Genomic DNA, 19,478 nt, shown 5'->3' with positions numbered 1-19,478 from the left:
TATGACTGACCAAAAAAAAAGAGGCTGAGACAGATCACAAGGTCCAGACCAGCCTGGGCTACATGGTGAACTCCTGTCTCAAAAAAAAAAAAAAAAAAGAAGAAGAAGAAGAAGAAAGGAAAGAGAAGGAAGGAAGGAAGGAAGGAAGGAAGGAAGGAAGGAAGGAAGGAAGGAAGGAAGGAAGGAAGGAAGGAAGGAGTCTTCTAAAGCTGGACACCAGTGAGTCACACCTGTAATCCTAGCTACTCAGGAGGCTGAGATCTGAGGATCACAGTTCGAAGCCAGCCTGGGCAGGAAAGTCCATGAGACTCTTATCTCCAATAAACTACTCAAAAAGCTGGAAGTAGCATTGTGGCTTAAGTGGTAGAACATTAGCCTCATGCACGAAGAGGTTCAGGGATAGTACCTAGGCCCTGAGTTCAAGACCTACAACTCAGCTAGGTGCTGGTGGCTCATGCCTGTAAACCTAGCAACTCAGGAGGCTGAGATATGAGGATCGCGGTTCAATGCCAGTCCAGGCAGGAAAGTCCATGACATTCTTATCTCCAATTAACCACTACAACACTGGAAGTGTTGCTGTAGCTCAAGTGGTATAGAGTGCTCGCTCACCTTGAGCTGAAGAGCCGAAAGACAGTGGTCAGGCCCAGAGTTCAAGCCTCACAACCGACAAAAAACAATAACAAAAACAAAAAACACCAGGAGCATGAATGGAGTTGTTGCTGGCGGAAAAGCACACAAGCACAGATATAGAGAACATGAAATAGATAATTTGTTTTCATTTTCCCCATCCTATCTTCTGTGTGTATCACCACATGTGATACTGACTAACTCAGGAGTCTGGATGGCCTGCACACTCATTACCTATGTAAGCTTGGCCTCTCCTCTTGACTATGGTAGACCTCAGTCTTTCCTGGCTTGAAGAGAATGGAGTGAACCACGATAGCCATGAACCCTTTTGATGTCAGTCTCACAGATTTGTTTGCCTAGGCTGGCTTTGAATTTCAATCCTTAGATTTGAGTCTCTTGAGTAGCTAGGATTATAGGCATAAGCCACCAGCACCTGGCTAAATTAAATGTATTTAAAATACAATAATGTAAATATACACACACACAAATATATTCTGTGCCAGTCCTGAACACAGCACCTGGGCATCATCCCTGAGGTTTTCATGCTCAACGCTAGTACTCTACCACTTGAGCCACAGCTCCACTTCCAACTTTACTGATGATTATCTCCAGTCTCACAGACATTCTTCCCAGGTTGGCTTCAAACCAAGAGCCTCAGATCTCAGCCTCTTGAGTAGCTAGGATTACAGGCATGAGCCCCTGGCACCTGGCCAAAGGTTGTTTTTTTTGTTTTGTTTTGTTTCTGTTTTCTGGGGGCGGAGGTGGGGCGGGGAAGGGATCTGAGACCAGGACTCAAACTCAGCATCTGACACTTTTTATTCATTGGCTGGTAAGCTACACCTCCAACCTAGTATTTTTTATTTTAAAATTGTTCAAATAAAGTAAAAACACTAAGTTTTAGACTAAATTTGAATATGTAAAAGCTCCCAACTTAGCCGGGCGCTGGTGGCTCACGCCTGTAATCCTAGCTACTCAGGAGGCTGAGATCTGAGGATCACGGTTCAAAGCCAGCTCGAGCAGGAGAGACTGTGAGACTCCTATCTCCAATAAACCACCAGAAAATTGGAAGTGGCGCTGTAGCTCAAGTGGTAGAGTGCTCGCCTTGAGCTGAAGAGCTGAGGGACAGCACCCAGGCCCAGAGTTCAAGCCCCATGACCGACAAAAAAAAAAAAAAAAGCTCCCAACTTAAAGATATAGTGCCAACTGGAACTAGGTTCAAGCTAGGTATTTAGTTGGTGGTAGAGCACTTTGCCAAGAATACTTAAGCACAACCACCACAAAGATTTTTTTTTTAAAGACAGAGGGAGCAGTGATATCAGCTCTATGATCATAACCATGATTATTATCTCAGCTCTCTAGAAGGAAGAGAGAGACGTCTTCCTTCTGTCTCTTACCAGTTTTCAGGACGATCCAGGCAGATGTTGGGAGGGCCTCCAATGCACGCAATCTGTTGTCGCCGCTTCCAATCAGCCAGCTCCTCATCAGTGAGTGTTTTCTGCACATATTCCATGGCCGACAAAAGCCCTGCCAGCTCACTCACAATGCTCTGGTTAGAAACGAAAACAAAGTCAGAAAACATTTCCCCACGCAATCTCTAACCACATTCCTTAGTCAGTTCCAGAGAAGGAACTTATTAGAAACCAATCAAGTTGTGTCACGAGAGGTGCCTGATACCAGGGCTGTCCAAGGCGCTTACCCTCCGCATCTGGTCCAGGGCTGTGAGCATCTGTTCCAGCTGTTGCATCTTCTGTCTAGTCACAGACTGGTTGTTTCCATTCAGATCCTGCATGTCTGTGGAGGGGAGGAAAGATTCTTTGACCAGAGGGAATCCTCTCAGCCTTCTAAACAAGGCCCACTGTAGAGGTTGAGACAGGAGAATGATGAGTTCAAGGCCTGCCTGGGCTACATCTCAGAATGAAAAGAAGGAAAGAAAGAGAGAGAGAGAAAGCAAGCAAGCAAGCAAGCAAGCAAATGGAAAGTTTCATTAACCATTACGTTTCAGAAGCTCGTAAAACTCTTGCTATAAAAACTAAACACAGTTGGAAAATAGTCTTTAAAGTCAGTAACACAGACTCATTTTCTATGGGAGATTTTTGTTGTTGTTGTTGTTCGGTTGTGGAGCTTGAACTCTGGGACTGGGCACTGTCCCTGCACTCTTCAGCTCAAGGTGAGCACTCTACCACTTGAGCAACAGCACCACTTCCGGTTTTCTGGTGGTTTATTGGAGATAAGAGTTTCACGGACTTTCCTGCCCAGGCTGGCTTTGAACCTTGGAGCCTCAGATCTCAGCCTCCTGAGTAGCTAGGATTACAGGCGTGAGCCACCAGCACCCAGCTGAAGTCAATAAATTTTTAATCATTTCACATGTTGTGATTCCTTCACTGCCCATCAAAGTGAAGCTCAAGATTTCTCTTGAAATCTAAGGCAGCCCTTTTTTTTTTTTGTCAGTCGTGGGGCTTGAACGCTGTCCCTCAGCTCTTCAGCTCGAGGCAAGTGCTTTACCACTTGAGCTACAGTGCCACTTCCAGTTTTCTAGTGGTTTGTTGGAGATAAGAGTCTCACAGACTTTCCTGCTCAGGCTGGCTTTGAACCGTGATCCTCAGACCTCAGCCTCCTGAGTAGCTAGAATTACAGGCGTGAGCCACTGGCACCCAGCAAAGGCAGCCCTTTTTGAAGCAAACAATTCAAGCTAGCCATACCACTCACTGCTCAGGAGGATCTATGGGAGATTTTAATGTATCTAATATTCACTTGCCTCCTTGACTCTTGAGGGTTTTATAGTTGAAATCGAAGTCATCCTGGAGATTCTCTACCACTTTCATTTTCTGTTCTAGATCCTGTTTGAAACAAACCAACCAAAAACAGAAGTGAAAAGAGGTTTCCTTGGGGAAAGAGACAAAGTTTCTGAGAATGAAAAGGTGCACTCAGGGCTAAAGGCCAAGGCTCCTGGCTGAGCCCCGCTTTACCTGTACACGCTTCCGAACATCCTGCAGGTGCTGTTCCAGCATCTGCTGCTTCTCTGTCACCACAGCAGCTGTAGGGTGGTTAGGCTGGCCTCCTTGCTGCAAAAGACAGGATTAATACACGTGTGAACGCACAGAAAGACCTTGTCCAGTCTCCATCCCACCCTACTTGGCTGGCAATGTGATTGTATTGTGAGAGGAGGAGAAACAATGGGACAATGAGTGGGATGTGATACATGAAAACCCTCATGTTGCCAGGTGCTGGTGGCTCACGCCTGTAATCCTAGCTACTCAGGAGGCTGAGATCTGAGGATTGTGGTTCAAGGACAGCCCAGGCAGAAAAGCCTTATCTTCAGTTAACCAACAAAAAGAGCTGGAGGTGGAGCTGTGGCTCAAGTGATAGAACGGTGGCCTTGAGCCAAAGAAGCTCAGGCACAGCACCCAGGCCCTGAGTTCAAGCCCCATGACCATCAACAAAATAAGCAAGCAAGAAAGAAAGAGAGGGGAGGGGAGAGTGAGGGAGGAAGGAAGAAAGGGAGGGAAGGAGGGAAAGGAAGAGAGGGAAAAGAAGGAAAGGAAAGGAAAGAAGGGAGGGAGGGAAAAGAAAAGACAAGACACATTGTTAAACCTGTGTCACTGGCTTTTGACTGACAGGTCATCCTAGAAACCCATTCTCCATATTGAAGTAAGAGTTCACACGCTAAGACAGGGTTCCTGCCATCAAATAGCTCACAGTAAGTATGTCAAAAAAATTTCAGATGTGGGCACCAGTGGCTCATGCCTGTAGTCCTACTCAGGAGGCTAAAATATGAAAATCACAGTTCAAAGCCAGAGTTGCCAGAAAAATCTGTAAGACTCTTAGCTCCAATTAACCAGCAAAAAGCTAGAAGTGACCATGTGGCTCCAGTGGTAGAACTCCAAGCTGGAGTGAAAACACTAAGGGATTCAAGCCCCAGTTCTGGCACAAAGGAAAAATCAGAACCAGGAATGGAGTCATGGCTCAGTAGTAGAGTGCTTGCCTAGCAAGCATGAGGCCTGAATGTAGACCTCAGTACCACAAAAATAATCAAACAAACAAACAAATCCAGATAGATGGGGGGTATAACTCAGTGATATAGTGTGTCTCTAATACCAGAAAAACAAACAACTGCAGAACAACAGATGATAGCTGATATTAATGCCTATTTAAACATAGTGTAACTCAATCATCATGAAACAGAACAAAACAAAAAAATCCTGCCTCCCCCCCCCCCCCCCAGGAGGAATGGCTAGCACTTTGCAAAGGCCAATTAACCTGTGAAACTAATAAAACAACTTGTGACAGAGGAGATAAGTAGAGGCTTGGTGAACAAGAAAGTAAGAAAGTGTACAGGGCTCCAGGACAGAGATGCTAATTGATGGGGCAGAGCTGAGAGCTAGGAAAGATGTTATCAACCCAGTTTTCCAAGCTGGAAACCTCAGGCATCTGATTTCACACTGAGTCACTAACCTTCTGGGTCTCTTGAACAGATCTCTGTGCCACAGGCTCTCAGTTCAGGCCCCACCAAGCCTATCTCTTGGCTTCTCACCCATCTCTCTCATGTCCAGTCTATTCTATCTGCTGCTGCCAGGAGACTCCTAAATAGGTCTGAACTTGCCAGTATTAGAAGAAGCCATTTTTTTCCTTTCCCATGTTTATCCAAGCCCATAGAATACAAACTTCTTAGAAGTCTGAGAGTAGGATCCCACTCCCCACCCCCATCTTGACTTTCTCTCCCTGTGGTAGAAGTGACTCATCTCTTTGGCAAGAATGTGAGAAAGACTAGGCAAAGACATCTTAAAAGAGCCCAGCCCTGAAGCTGATGCTCTTTCCTTCCCCTGTGGTCTTTCAGAATATGTCTGGGAAAGGAGTGAGGATCTTTAGATGCAGTTCTAGAAAGTTCCATCTCTGCATTGGCTGCAAAGAAGGAGCCAAGCACAACTCCATATGAAAGCTCCATGTGAATGGCTGCAGGCATGCACTATAGAGCTCATCTCTCCATGCAGCTCTATCTCAAAAGTCAGACCTAGAAAGCCCCTGTGCTTACAGCTCAAGCCATGCTTTCAGTCTAGTTCTACCAACCATACAGATGCTGCCATCATCTGTTCTGGGCTCCCATCTCTATTTCTCAACTGGTACTGTACTTATAGGGAGAAAATGAGAGTGACTAAATTATCTCCTACAGAAGCCTGACTCTAAGCCTGACTTCACTAGGGGAGTTGGGTGCTGGTGGCTCACACTTGTAATCCTAGCTACTCAAGAGAATGAGATTTCAGGATTGAGGTTTGAAGTCAGCCTAGGCAGGAAAGTCCCTGAGAATCTCCAATTAATTAGCAAAAAGCCAGAGTGGAGCTGTGGCTGAAGAGGTAGAGTGCTAGATTTGAGCTAAAAAACTCACAGACAGTGCTCAGGTCCTGAGTTCAAGCCCCAGAACTGGCACATACACACATAAAAAGGAGCTAAAAACAATATATTTTAAGATATATATTTTATACCAAAGCTTAAAAACAAGAAGTGCCAGGCACTAATTGATGGCTCACACCTAGCTACTGAGATTTGAGGGTTGTGGTTTAAAGCCAGCCCAGGCCAGAAAGGCCATGAGACTTTTATTTCATCAATAAGCTACTCAGAAAAAGCTGGAAGTGATGCTGTAGCTCAAGGAATGATAGAGCACTAGTTTTGAGCACAAAGAGGCTCAGGGGACAGAGACCAGGCCCTGGGTTCAAGGCCAAGGCAAGAAAGAAAGCAAGCAAGCAAGAAAGAAAGAGAGAAAGGGAGAGAGAGAAAGAAAGAAAGAGAGAGAAACAGAGAAAGTGAGAGAGAACGAAAGAGAGAAAGAAAGAGAAAGAGAAAGAGGAAGGAAGGAGGGAGGGAAGGAAGGGAAGGAGGGAAGGAAGCGAGGGAGGGAAGGAAGGAAGGAAGGAAGGAAGGAAGGAAGGAAGGAAGGAAGGAAGGAAGGAAGGAAGGGGAAGGAAGGGGAACAAAGTCCCCATTTATAGGCTATTAAAGGAAAGTTTTCCAGAAAAAGTTTCCTATAACCAACTATTTAAATGACTTGCATATATCCTTACAGATATTTTCTTATACCTATCAGCTATAATCCTAGCTATTCAGGAGGCTTACACCTGGATGAGTGCAGTTCAAAGCTAGCTTAAGAAGAAAAGTAGTCTGAGATTTCATCTCAGCACAATAACCAGAAGGAAAAAACAAAACAAAAACCTGCTGGAGACCGGCACTTGCAGCTCACGCCTATAATCCTAGCTACTCAGGAGGCTGAGATTTGAGGAAAGCCAGCCCAGGCAGGAAAGTCCAGAAGACCCATCTCCAATTAACCATCAGAAAACCACAAGTAGAGCTGTAGCTCAAAGTGGTAGAACACTAACCTTGAGCAGAAAAGCTCAAGGACAGTGCCCAGGTCCTGAGTTCAAGCTCCATGACTGACAAAAAAAAGCCTGGCTGGAAGTAAGGCTCAGGTATGAAAGCACTAGCCATGAGCAGGCAAGCCAAGGGAGCTCAAGGCCTTTAAGTTCAAGACACAGTACCAACCAAACCAATCAATCAGTAACTAAAAACAAATTCCTGTACGATTGCACTACACAGTTGTTCGGCTTTCCTTTTCTCTCAGTCTAGGACTTTGTTCTCAGGTCTCACCTGGGCTGCAGTTGCTGCTGTCTGGAGAAGGCGAGACTCTTCCCAAAGACACCTGGCTACAATCCGGGCAATCTCCATTGGTTTTTCAAGGTACCTGCTCTGTAAGGAGGAGGGAAAAACAGTGAAAAGCTGCAGCAGACTATGGAGGCATGGACAAAATAACACTAATTTCTGCAGAGCCTAAAGGAAGCCTTCCATGGGCTTTCTGTACAAAACTACAGAGGCCTCAAAGCCTGGCTTTCTGCAAGCAGGGGACGAAAAAGAGGGAAGAGAAGAGGGGTGATTTCAAGGAAGAGAAGAAGTACAGGAGGCTGAGGGTTCGGACAATGGGTTATTCTGGTCTTACAGGGAGGGAAGTAGTGGACTTTGTTCACAAATATTCAATTTATGGTCAAATCTTTAACATTTAAAACTCAGAGCTATCTTCCTGTAAGGAGTAGGTGTTATTAACATGCTAACACAAGATAATTAGCATTACAGCAATCACTTTATTACTTTTTAATGAGGACATGAGAATTGAATTCTGATAACCATGCTCAAGGGCAAGTATATAATTATTTAGTCAAATGAGAAAGTAAGTACTTCCTGGAAAGAAAGCTAACATTCCACTTTGCAGGGCCAGTGTCTCCTACTCCACTTCCCATCCCACCTGGAGAAACTGCTTGATTCTTCGCAGATTGTGCTGGTAGAGAACATTTGACTCTTGTAGGAAGCGGCTATACTGCTGGTCTATCTCACCCAGGAGATTATGAAACACCAACGTGGCATGTGACTCTTTGCTGGCTGCATATGCCCTATGAAAAGAAAATGATTCTGAAACCTACGTTCACATTCACTCACTCACACATACCACTCATTAAACTAGGCACTGGTGGCTCACTCTTGTAATCCTAACTAATCAGGAGGCAGATATCAGGATCACATTTCAAAGCCAGCCTATGCAAGAAAGTCTGTGACACTCATCTCCAAGTAACCACCAAAAAGCTGGAAGTGGAGCTGTGACTCAAGTGGTAAAAGTGTTAGCCTTGAGCAAAAAAGCTCATGCACAGTGACCAGGCCCTGAGTTCAAGCCCCAGTACCAGCCCAGCTCAGAAGAAGGAAGGAGGAGGAGGAGGATGAGGAGGAAGAGGAGGAGGAGGAGGAAGAAGAGGAGGAGGAGGAAGAGGAGGAGGAGGAGGAAGAAGAGGAGGAGGAGGAGGAGGAGGAGGAGGAAGAGGAGGAGGAGGAGGAGGAGGAAGAGGAGGAGGAGGAGGAGGAAGAAGAAGAAGAAGGAGGAGGAGGAGGAGGAGGAGGAAAGAAGAGGAGGAGGAGAAGGAAGAAGAGAAGAGGAGGAGGAAGAGGAGGAAGAGGAGGAAGAGGAGGGAGAAGAGAGAAAGAGAGAGTGAGAAAGAGAGAGAAAGAAAGAAAGAAACCACTACCAAGCAGAAAAAAAAAAAAAAAGATAAGCCTGATGCTGTAGCCCATTCATCACATTCCATTTTTCTTTTCTTTTCTTTTTTTAAATCTTTTATTAGCCCAGACTGGTCTCATATTTGGGACCCTCCTGCCTTATCCTCCTTACTAGTGTACACCTCTATGGCTGGCTACTTTCCCATTTTTCTTTCTCAGCAACAATAAATGACATTAATTTCATAACTATTAGCAAGAAATCCAGATATTATTGACCACTTTCATAGTCTTTGTACAAAATATTTGCACAAAATAGACTTATAGGTTGTTTTGACTTAAATTCTCAGTCAACTCTGTGGCCAGATTATTAGTACAAATAAATGCACATTAAGCAATCTAAACCTGGGAGGCCTATCTCCACCATCTCTGAATCACCTCGTTGGCTCTTCACCAAATCAGGGCATGTATTCTGGAAAAACTAGGTCATATTAACATAGGCTTGAAGTAAGTCAAAATTAATGGGCAGACCTGAATACATTAAAGTGAAATAAATAGTTGCCATTAATTCCTCTATGAAAGGAATCTTCCTCTTTCCTACATCTCTTTCCTTTAATTAAAGGGGAACTACACATATGGACCAAAACTTCTATCTGAGATTGATTTTGCAGGTAAAAAGTATTTCTACCATATCCTGGGAGTGTCAGAATTCCCCATGCATCAAAGAGCTTCCCAAATAAATGATCTAAATGAACCTTCAAAACATCTCCCACCAAAGTGGGCTATTCAGGGTGCTAACAGACAGCTGCTGATCAGCCCTTCTAATACAGAAAATGCTTTATAAGCTTAAAGTTAGCCCTTGATCTCTTATCCCTTGATCTCTGACACTCTTATAGTTTTTTTTTAATGACTTGGGTAGCAAAGCCTGAAAGCAGAAGAGATAATGTGAGTACATGCACACACACGCATGTACTCACACCTGTACTGTGGCTTAAACTCAGGGTCTGGCATGAGCCACCAGCACCTATCTGATCATGGCTCTTGATTCAAACCAAAGCTTAATATTATAGGGAGTTTCCCAGGGAGGACTTACCAGTCTTGACTCTCAATCCAAGGTGCCAGGAACTGCCGCAGCTCCATGGGGAAGCTGTCACTGTATAGTTGATGAAGTTGTTCCAAGTACCGTGTGTCGAGCTGCTGCAACTGATTCCATTGGGCCATCCTGTTGGAATTGGGGGATCAGAACTGTAAAACACAGTGTTAGTATGGTCACCACAAGCCCAATAAGGGCAAACAATCTGGAAATACATCCACCCAACATAGATGTTTGGTGTCAATATATATACATAATCCCTACCTTTGAAATACCTCAGCTTCTTTAAAACTGGGGAGGCAAATAGGCATAATGCCCAGTTCTAGAAACCTAGACCTTAGAAAAATTCCTGAAGTTCCAGATTTTTACTTCTTCTAATGCTGCTTGGTAAGTGGGAAGCCCTAAGTTCAAACCCTAGTACTGAAAAAAGTTGTAACGTCCAACTCCAGAGTTACTGAAATATTTCTGATGATCCCAACCCAGTGCACAGCACACAACAGAGGCTCAACAAATCTGTTTCTTTCTTTCCATTACACACCATGGGTGTGTGTGTGTGTGTGTGTGTGTGTGTTGTATGTATTTGTGTGATACTGGGATTTGAACATAGGGCATTTACCAAACAGATGTGCTATCAATTAAGTCACACCCCCAAACCTTTTTTTTTTAATTTTGTTTTCTTGAGGTAAGTTCTGGCTATACAGTCCAGACTGGACCCAAATGTACAATCTTCCTACCTTGACTTCTTAAGTACTAGGAATACAAGTATGCATCATAATGTCTGACTTACACCTTATGACTTTTCAGGTAAACTATAAACCTATACTGACACCAAAAATAATTCCAGGTATATGAGTTTTCCTCAGGTTCATGTATATTCCAGCAAAATGGTCAACTATGAGAAATAAGTGGTTAGTCACTTTCAGTCCTCTTTCTGCATAGTTTGAGCCATGAAAATGCCTATATAAGTCATCTTAAGATCTAAAAATATCTACAGGTAAGAGCCAAAGACTAAGAGGTTGTAGGTACATATGAAACACTAGCTGAAATAAAACCAGAAACCAACAGCCATTAGATCTCTCTAGCAATACTCACAGTATGGTAAAGCTAAATCCACCGCATGAGCTGGGCACCAGTGGTTCTCACTTGTAATACTATCTATGCAGGAGGCTGAGATCTGAGGACCAAGGTTCAAAGCCAGCCCAGGCAAACAAACAAAGCCCACATACTCCTTTCTAATCAATCAACAAAAAGCCAGAAGTAAAGGTATGACTCAAATGATAAAGTGCTATTCCCATGAGCAAAGAAACAAAATGAGAACATGAAGCCATGAGTTCAAGCCTTAGTACCACCACACCAAAACAAACAAACAAAAAAAACAACAACAGAAACAAAAAGAAGCTATTTAGTTGTATATCTTGAATACAGACTAGTCTATTCCCTAAAGCTCCAAGTCATAATCATAAAATGGCATCTAGTACACCTGTTCAGTTGAGGGTAAACATTAAAATAGAACATGCATAATTCTCTTTGGATTTTCTTTTTCTTTTTTTTTTTTTTTTTTTTGGTGTCAGTCCTAGGGTTGGAACTCAGGGCCTGAGCACTGTCCCTGAGCTTCTTTGCTCAAGGCTAGCACTCTACTACTTGAGCCCCAGCTGCATCTCCAGCTTTTTAGTGGTTGATTCTCCAAGTTTCACAGACTTTTCCTTCCTTGGGCTGGCTTCAAACTGCAATCCTCAGATCTCAGCCTCCTAAAGTAGCTAGGATTAAGGGTGTAAGCCACTGGTACCTGACAACATTTCTATTCTTAAACATTAAATTTTAAAATATTAAATTGTCAAGGGCTGGGAAAGTGGCTCAGTGGTAAAGTGCTTGCCTTGCATGCATGAGGCCCTGGGTTCGATTCCTCAGCACCACATAAGCAAAAAGTAATAAGCCAGAAGTGGTGCTGTGGCTCAAGTGGTAGAGCGCTAGCCTTGAGCTGAAGAGCTGAGGGACAGCGCCCAAGCCCAGAGTTCAGGCCCCACGACCGGACCCAAAAAAAAAAAAATTAAATTGTCAAAACCTGATTTATTTCTAGTCCCTAACTCTGAGGAGGCTTGTTCTGTTGTAGCTATTTGAATTTTTAATTGGGACTAATGGATTGTTAGTAATATAAAAATTACACTATTAGCTAGATGCTGGTGGCTCACACCTTGTAATCAATCTAGCCACTCAAGAGGCTGAGATCTGAGGATCATGATTAGAAGCCAGCCTGGGCAGGAAATTCCATGACATTCTTATCTCTGATAAATTACCAAAAAAGCTAGAAGTGGAGCAGTGGTTCAAGTAGTGGAGTGCTAGCTTTGAGTAAAAGCAACTCAGGGAGAGAACCCAGGCCCTGAGCTGAAGCCTCTGGATGGGAAAAAAAAAATGCTATTTCTTAAGCTAGAGACTAGCTAGCAGCTTTCCTCATGATTAAAGCACCAAGAATGACTATTTTATCTCTTAGTCTAACCACCATAAGTAATACTGTAACAATATCTTATATCAAAGTAAAGTTATTCTAAATTAAACCCAAAGAGAAGGTGGTATTTTTAAGGAAATCGTGGGCTTTTGGGTTATAGTCTAGAGTAGCTGTGTCAAATAGGTCTTTATAGGCTGCTTAGTTACAAGTCATATTAATTAACAGCAGCCACAAAGCAATCAAATACTGTTCACAAGAACAGCATATGCTTAAGAGATGACTAGCTGTTTTACTGGAAAAAGTTTTAACGAGCCCACTTACTTCACAACTTAAATTGTTTTGTCTTGTTTTTCGTCCGAGAGCTGAGGACCAAATTCAGGGCCTAACACTTGCCGAGCAAATGTTCTTCCACTGAGCTAAATCCCCAACCCCAATTAAATTCTGTTTTTTGTGTTGTTTTTCTTTTTTCTTCAAATTATGAGTTAATCAAGAGGCTATGGATATAGCTCAGTTGGTAATACCTGGGGTTCAATCTCTAGCACTGCAAAAATAAAGAACCACAAAACCCCAATACAACTTAATGCAAAGAACTCCTGAAATTATCATTATCATCATCATTATCATTATTTTGGTGGTGTTATCAGGGTTTGAACTTGGGCTCACATTGGCTAGGCAAGCATTCTATCATGTGAACCATGCCTCTACTCTCTAAAGTATTTCTTATCTACCAAATAATTCTAACCTTGTGGTCAATAAGCACTTCAGTGAATCCCAGAACACACTGGGTGATTTGATTAACAATTTGAATACCAAATACCAATTTGAGTGCCCAGGAGAGACCAGAAGCCCTTCCATACAGTGTCTAAGGGCACTTATTTCTCCCAAAGCATTTACTAGGCTTACCTTGGCAGATCAGGGACTCTAATACATCAGGGGAAAGTATGGTATTATTTTCTATAACTGGAGAGAATAGGAAAAAGAAAAAGAAAAATGACAGAGCATGGACTTTTCAAACTAGGGCTTTCTCAGCCCCTTGGTGGATAACCTACCAACAAGTAATAAGGCAAATTACCATTGTCTAATAAGGAACTTATTACTGTAAAGATCACTAAAAAAGTGGGTTCAAGGTCACAGTTGTCATTTGTATACTTCATCTAAAGAAACCAAGGGATTTGCTGAGAAACACAGGGGGCCACTCACAAAAGGGATTCATGACATCACCTCATAGAAATTCTCATCTCACATCTACGCACCAGTGGATGTGCAACGTGATGGGAAGGTGAAGAGGACAACGGCAGATGTGCACAGTCATCCAGAACAGAAAGATATCCAACGGTAATTCAGAAAGTGATCCTCAGGTCCTTTAGAAAGTGATCTAAAGACCACTGCTGTTCCACCTCACGTGTCACGTGAGTCTTTTAAACACTATCCACACTTCATCTTAGAAATGCCTGTATTTTAAGTAGGGCATGCTGCTCCTCTTTGCTTTCAGAAAAGGCTCAAGGGACTAAAGCAACCAAAGAAAGCATGAAGTGCTTATATGTGCACTTATTTCCATAGAAACTAGTCCTTTTCTTTTGTCAGTAATGGGACTTGAACTTAGGGCCTGAGCACTGTTTCTGAGCTCTGCTGCTCAAGGCTAGCAATCTATAACTTTGAGCCATAGCTCTGCTTCTGGTTTTTTGGTGGTTAACTTTAGGAGATAAGTGTCTTACAGACTTTCCTGCCTGGGCTGGCTTTGAACCACAATTTTCAGATCTCAGCCTCCTGAGTAGCTAGGATTACAGGCATGAGCTACCAATGCCCAGAAAAACTAATCCTTTAAAAAGAGTTTTTTGAGCCAAGTGCCAGTGGCTCATTACTATAATCCTAGCCATCCAGAAGACTGAGATCTGGGGATCATGATTCAAAGCCAGCGTTGGCAGAAAAATCTGTGAAACACTTTCCTCCAATTAACCACCAAAAAGATAGAAATAGAGGTGTGGCTCAAGTATCAAGTAGGAGAGTTCTAGTCTTGAGCAAAAAAAGCTCAGGGGCAGTACCCAGGCCTTGAGTTCAAGCCCCAGGACACACACACACACACACACACACACACACACACACACACACACACACACACACACACACACACACACACACACACACACACACACACACACACACACACACACACACACACACACACACACACACACACACACGGTGGGCAGGAGGGAAACTATACTTACAGGATCATTAATTGAGTTGAAGCACATAACATTTAGGATACAGCCAGCGTGCAGTATAAGTGTCTGTATTGCTAACGTAACTGATCTCCTAGCTGGCCTTGCTTCTCATTCTTGGCTGCCATCTGCTAAGCTCCTGGCACCCACTCTGTTCTTTCAGCTACTCAAAGTCACCAAGCTCCTCCCTGCCACAGGCCCTCACACAAGCTTTCCTTCTAACAGCACCACTTGTCTCTGCAGGAGTCACAATCACTCTGCAGGACTGTTTGCAGGACTGCGAGGCCCAGGAGGACAGGCAGAGCCTCAGCTCTTGGCCTCTAGCATGCCTCTCCTCTCTCCACCACCCAGCACAGTGCTCCTGACTCTTAGCCTGAGCCCTGGCTCTGTGAGTGAAGAAATCTCATTGAGTATTGCCTCCTGATGTTCAAGTTTTCCCAGCTAAGGCCTCAGCTATCAGAGAATAAAGATAAGTCATCCTGCTGTGCCTCCCCGAATTCCTGCCCACACAATCAGTAAGTATAATAAAATGTTTACCTTAAATTTAGGTTGACTTAAACTTTTTTTTTTTTTTTTTGGTGCCGTCCTGGGGCTTGAACTGAAGGCCTAGGCAACTATTCCTGAGGGTTGTCCCCTCTTCTCCGCTCATGGCTAGCACTCTACCACTTGAGCCACAACTCCACTTCGAGCCACAGCATCACTTCCAGTTTTCTGGTGGTGTAGAAAGAAGGGTCTCACAGACTCTCCTGCCCAGGCTGGCTCTGAACCATGATCCTAAGGATCTCAGCCTCCTGAGGGATGACAGGCATGAGCCACCAGTGCCTGGCCACTTCTGGCTTTTTGATGGTTAATTGGAGTTAAGAGTCTCATAGACTTTGCTGCCTGGGATAACTTCAAACTTCAATCTTCAGTCTTCAGATTGCAGCCTCCTGAGTAGCTAAGATTACAGATGTGCGATATCAGCAGGCAGCAACTTACATTTTTCCCAACTTAATGAAAACCAAGTGTAGTTTTAGATTTGATTTCCATGGAAAAGTAATTCATAATTTTAAGGGAAAAGAGTTTGCTAATAAAACTATTTTAAAAATAAACCTATTTTCACTACATACTTTCTAAATGGTTCATCCAATCTTGCTCTTTCAAATGTTATCTATAACTGAGCCTGGTAGCTAAAGCCTAGAAGGCAGGAAGTTCTCCACAATCCATTGCTACCTTAATCCACACAGCCAGCATCTCTTCCTAGACAGCTGCTGCCTTGATGTCTTCATCCTTGCCTGTTTGCAGTCAATTCCCTGCAGTGCAGATCCTTTCTAAGTGTAAGCCAGAGCCTTCTTCATTCCTCTGCTTAACACCTCTCAGAAAAAAATTCAGACTCCTACAGTGTATAACCCATGGATAAGCCTTTCAGCCCTGAGATGCCTCTAACCTCCTCCCCTGCAGCTCTCTCCCTTCTTTTTTTGTCAGTCATGGGGCTTGAACTCTGAGCTCTTCAGCTCAAGGCTAGTAATCTACAACTTGAGCCAGAGCATTACTTCCAGTTTTCTGGTGGTTTATTGGAGATAAGAGTCTCATGGATGTTCTTGCCAGTGCTGGCTTTGAACGGTGATCCTCAGATCTCAACCTCCTGAGTAGCTAGAATTACAGGCATGAGCCACCAGTGCCTGGCCTTTTCCCTTCTTATTCCTGTCTCTTTCCAGCTCCTAAAATATACACTGTCCATTTCTGCCCCAGGCCTTTCGCACTTGCTTTTCTTTCCACCTAAATAGCCACATGGCTACTCCCTCACAAACGTCCCATGACACCAATCTATTCAGAATATAACACATCCAGCCTGGTGCCGGTGGCTCACGCCTGTAATCCTAGCTACTCAGGAGGCTGAGATCTGAGGATCACAGTTCAAAGCCAGCACGGGCAGGAAAGTCCATGAGACTCGTGTCTCCAATAAACCACCAGAAAACTGGAAGTGGCGCTGTGGCTCAAGTGGTAGAGCGCTCGCCTTGAGCTGAAGAGCTGAGGGACAGCGCCCAGGCACAGAGTTCAAGCCCCACAACCGACAAAAAAAAAAAAAAAAAAAAGAAGAAGAAGAAGAAAAGAATATAGCACATCTTAGCATGTTAGATTTTTTTTTTTTTTTTTTTTGCCAGTCCTGAGGCTTGAACTCTTCTTTTGCTCAAGGCTAGCACTCTACCACTTGAGCACCGCTTCCAGCTTTTTCTGTTTATGTGGTACTGAGAAATCAAACCCAGGGCTTCATGCATGCTAGGCAAGCACTCTACCACTAAGCCACATTCCCAGCCAAACATGATAGAAACAAGTACTCATCATCTTCTAGTATGAAATACAGTGTCCAGATATGTAATACAGTATTTTCAGGGGATCCGTTCCTGGCCCTTTGTGGTTGCCAACATCTGAGGATGCTCAAGTCAAGTCCTTTCTATAAAATGGCATATTTGCATATCATCTTCTCTCTCTAGCTAATCAGGTGTCTAAGATCTAAGGATCAAAGGTCAAAGCCAGTCTGGGTAACAAATCCATAAGACTCATATTCAATTAACCAGAAAAGAAAATATGAGCACCAGCCATAACATGAGCAAAATAGCCAAGCGAGAGCTTAAGGCTCTAAGGTAGGCCCCACTACAATGTAAAAACAAAACAAAACAAAACACAGATTTTCAGAAGAACTATCCAGAAGATCCATTATCAGACCAAGAGGAATCCCAGAAAACAAAAAAGGAACAAAATGGCAAGGACAGAATTACCAAAGAAATAATTTCCCTTTCCGATCATAAGAGTATCATCTTATACCCAGTCCAATACATGAAAGTAGATCTACACTGAGGTACATGCTATGACACTTCAGAACAGGGGAAACAAAAACATTTGGTCAAGCTTTCCTATGAAAGAAACAGGTCTTTTGGGCAGGCTCAGAAATCAAAACAGCACTAGACTGGCAAGAGCACAAACACTGAAGGATTCCAAGCCAACAATGCCTTTTAGATTAAGAGCAAATTACTCAGTCAGTGCCTACCCAAATGATCACTGAAGTATAAAAGAGAACAAAGATATTTTAGGTACCTAACAATTGAAAACATTTGTTCCCCAAGCATTTTTTCTCAATGGTGGGTTTCTAGATTATGTGCTTCAGCAAACAAGGCAGCAGAGCCAAGAAGAGAAAAACAGTCTCTAGCAGGTAAAAGCCCAGCACAGGAGAGTAGTAAAGATGAAACAGAGTTTGGGAGGCCTGGATGGGATGGATAGGAAGGATGGAGGTCACCAAGAAAATTCTGTGATAGATACCAATGTTTCATTATTTAATTTCAACTGCTAGGCTCTCTTGAAAGACCTGGTAGAATGTTTAGGAAAAGTTAGCAACAGGTATAAGAAAACAAAACAATTTTTTTCAAATAAAAAAATATTGCAGGACACTGGTGGCTCATGCCTGTGATTGTAGTGCTACTCAGGAGGCTGAGATCTGAGGATTGTGGTTTGAAGCCAGCCTGGGCAAGAAAGTCTATGAGACTCTTACCTCCAATTAACCACCAGAAAATCAGAAGTGCCCAGGCCCAGAGTTCAAACCCCATGACCAACCCCTACCCCCAAAAAACAAATTTAATTCCAGGCAACATAAATATTTGTGGTTGAAAAGGGACACAAGGTCTCATACTATAATCCTACTTACATGTGAAGCAGAGTTCAGGAGACTGGCCATTCAAGGCCCTTCCTTTTGAGTCCTCATCTCTACCAACAAAAGTTAGGTATAGTGGTATGCACTGTCATCTCAGCTACAAGAGAAGCTTAAAAATAACTAAAGCAAAGAGGGCTGATGCTGTGGCTCAAGTGATAAAGCTCCTGCCTAGCAAATATAAGACCCCGAGTCAAACCCTACTGCTGCCAAAAACAGGAACCGACTCATACTTGGTTTATACTTGAACAGTACTTACTCAATCAAAATTAAATACTCACTGATTTGACTATAAGTTATAACAGATTAAGAGGAAAAAGGAAGGTACAGCCGGGCGCTGGTGGCTCACGCCTGTAATCCTAGCTACTCAGGAGGCTGAGATCTGAGGATCGCGGTTCAAAGCCAGCCCGGGCAGGAAAGACCGTGAGACTCCTATCTCCAATAAACCACCAGAAAACCGGAAGTGGCGCTGTAGCTCAAGTGGTAGAGCGCTCGCCTTGAGCTGAATTGCTGAGGGACAGCGCCCAGGCCCAGAGTTCAAGCCCCACGACCAACAAAAAAAAAAAGAAAAAGGAAGGTACAGAGGTTGTCAGAGAAGTAAATCTTCACCAATCGTAATATAAAAATGTAATATTGTCAGGTGCCAGTGACTCCTATAATTCTAGCTACTCAAGAGGCTGAGATCTGAGGATCTAAGTTTGAAGCCAGCCCAGGCAGGAAAGTCCATGAGACTCTTATCTCCGTTTAATTACAGAAAAAGCCAAAAGTAGAGCTGTGGCTCAGGTGGGACAGCAGCCAAAGCTCAGAGTTTAAGCCCCAGGACTGGCAAAAAAAAAAAATTAAAACATATAATATACATAGAGATAGATAGATTTATCAAAAATAATAGTATAGGGCTGGGAAGTTGGCTCAGTGGTACAGTGCTTGCCTCACATGCATGAGGTCCTGGGTTTGATTCCTCAGCACCACATAAGCAGAAAAAAGCCAGAAGTGGAGCTGTGGCTCAAGTGGTAGGGTGCTAGCATTGAGCTGAAGAGCTGAGGGACAGCAACTAGGCCCAGAGTTCAGTTCCCAGGACCAACAAAAAAAAATTAAATAATAATAGTATAAGCATATTACTTAGAAATAGCAAACTAAATACCAGGAAAAAGTTATATGAGCCAGGCATGGTGGCACACACCTGTACTCCTAGCTGCTGGGGAGGCTGAGACAGCCTGGACAACTTTGTGAGACTCTATCCCAAATAAAAAAAATAAACTGGGTGTGGTACATATGCTTCTAATCCAGTTGTCGAAAGGCTGTGATAGGGGGATTTCAAATTCAAAGCTTGCCTGGCTCACATAGTGAGCGCTAGGCCAGACTGGATCACTTTTACAAAGCTATCTTATAAAT

The 19,478-nt window shown here is 43.5% G+C and overlaps 1 protein-coding gene across 5 annotated transcripts in view; it reads right to left on the bottom strand.

Moving 5' to 3' along the window:
• Positions 1-19,478, bottom strand: part of Stat3 (signal transducer and activator of transcription 3) — a 54,701-nt gene that overhangs the window by 15,455 nt on the left and 19,768 nt on the right. For 4 of the 5 annotated variants that reach the window (XM_042673857.1, XM_042673856.1, XM_042673855.1 and 1 more), the window contains exons 2-8: positions 9,740-9,891; positions 7,910-8,054; positions 7,261-7,359; positions 3,594-3,689; positions 3,383-3,464; positions 2,324-2,418; positions 2,022-2,173 (exon numbers count right to left, since the gene is read on the bottom strand). In XM_042673857.1, coding sequence (XP_042529791.1) covers positions 2,022-2,173; positions 2,324-2,418; positions 3,383-3,464; positions 3,594-3,689; positions 7,261-7,359; positions 7,910-8,054; positions 9,740-9,867 — 797 coding nt within the window. In that variant the 5' untranslated portion in view covers positions 9,868-9,891. The remainder of the gene's footprint in view (positions 1-2,021; positions 2,174-2,323; positions 2,419-3,382; positions 3,465-3,593; positions 3,690-7,260; positions 7,360-7,909; positions 8,055-9,739; positions 9,892-19,478) is intronic. The other variant, XM_042673854.1, reaches the window with a different exon arrangement.

Source organism: Dipodomys spectabilis, unplaced genomic scaffold (genome assembly GCF_019054845.1).
Source record: "Dipodomys spectabilis isolate Male_0828 unplaced genomic scaffold, ASM1905484v1 ptg000018l, whole genome shotgun sequence".
Lineage (NCBI taxonomy): Eukaryota > Metazoa > Chordata > Mammalia > Rodentia > Heteromyidae > Dipodomys > Dipodomys spectabilis.
Note: the sequence above shows the minus strand (reverse complement) of the source record. Positions and strands in the feature narration are given on the sequence as shown.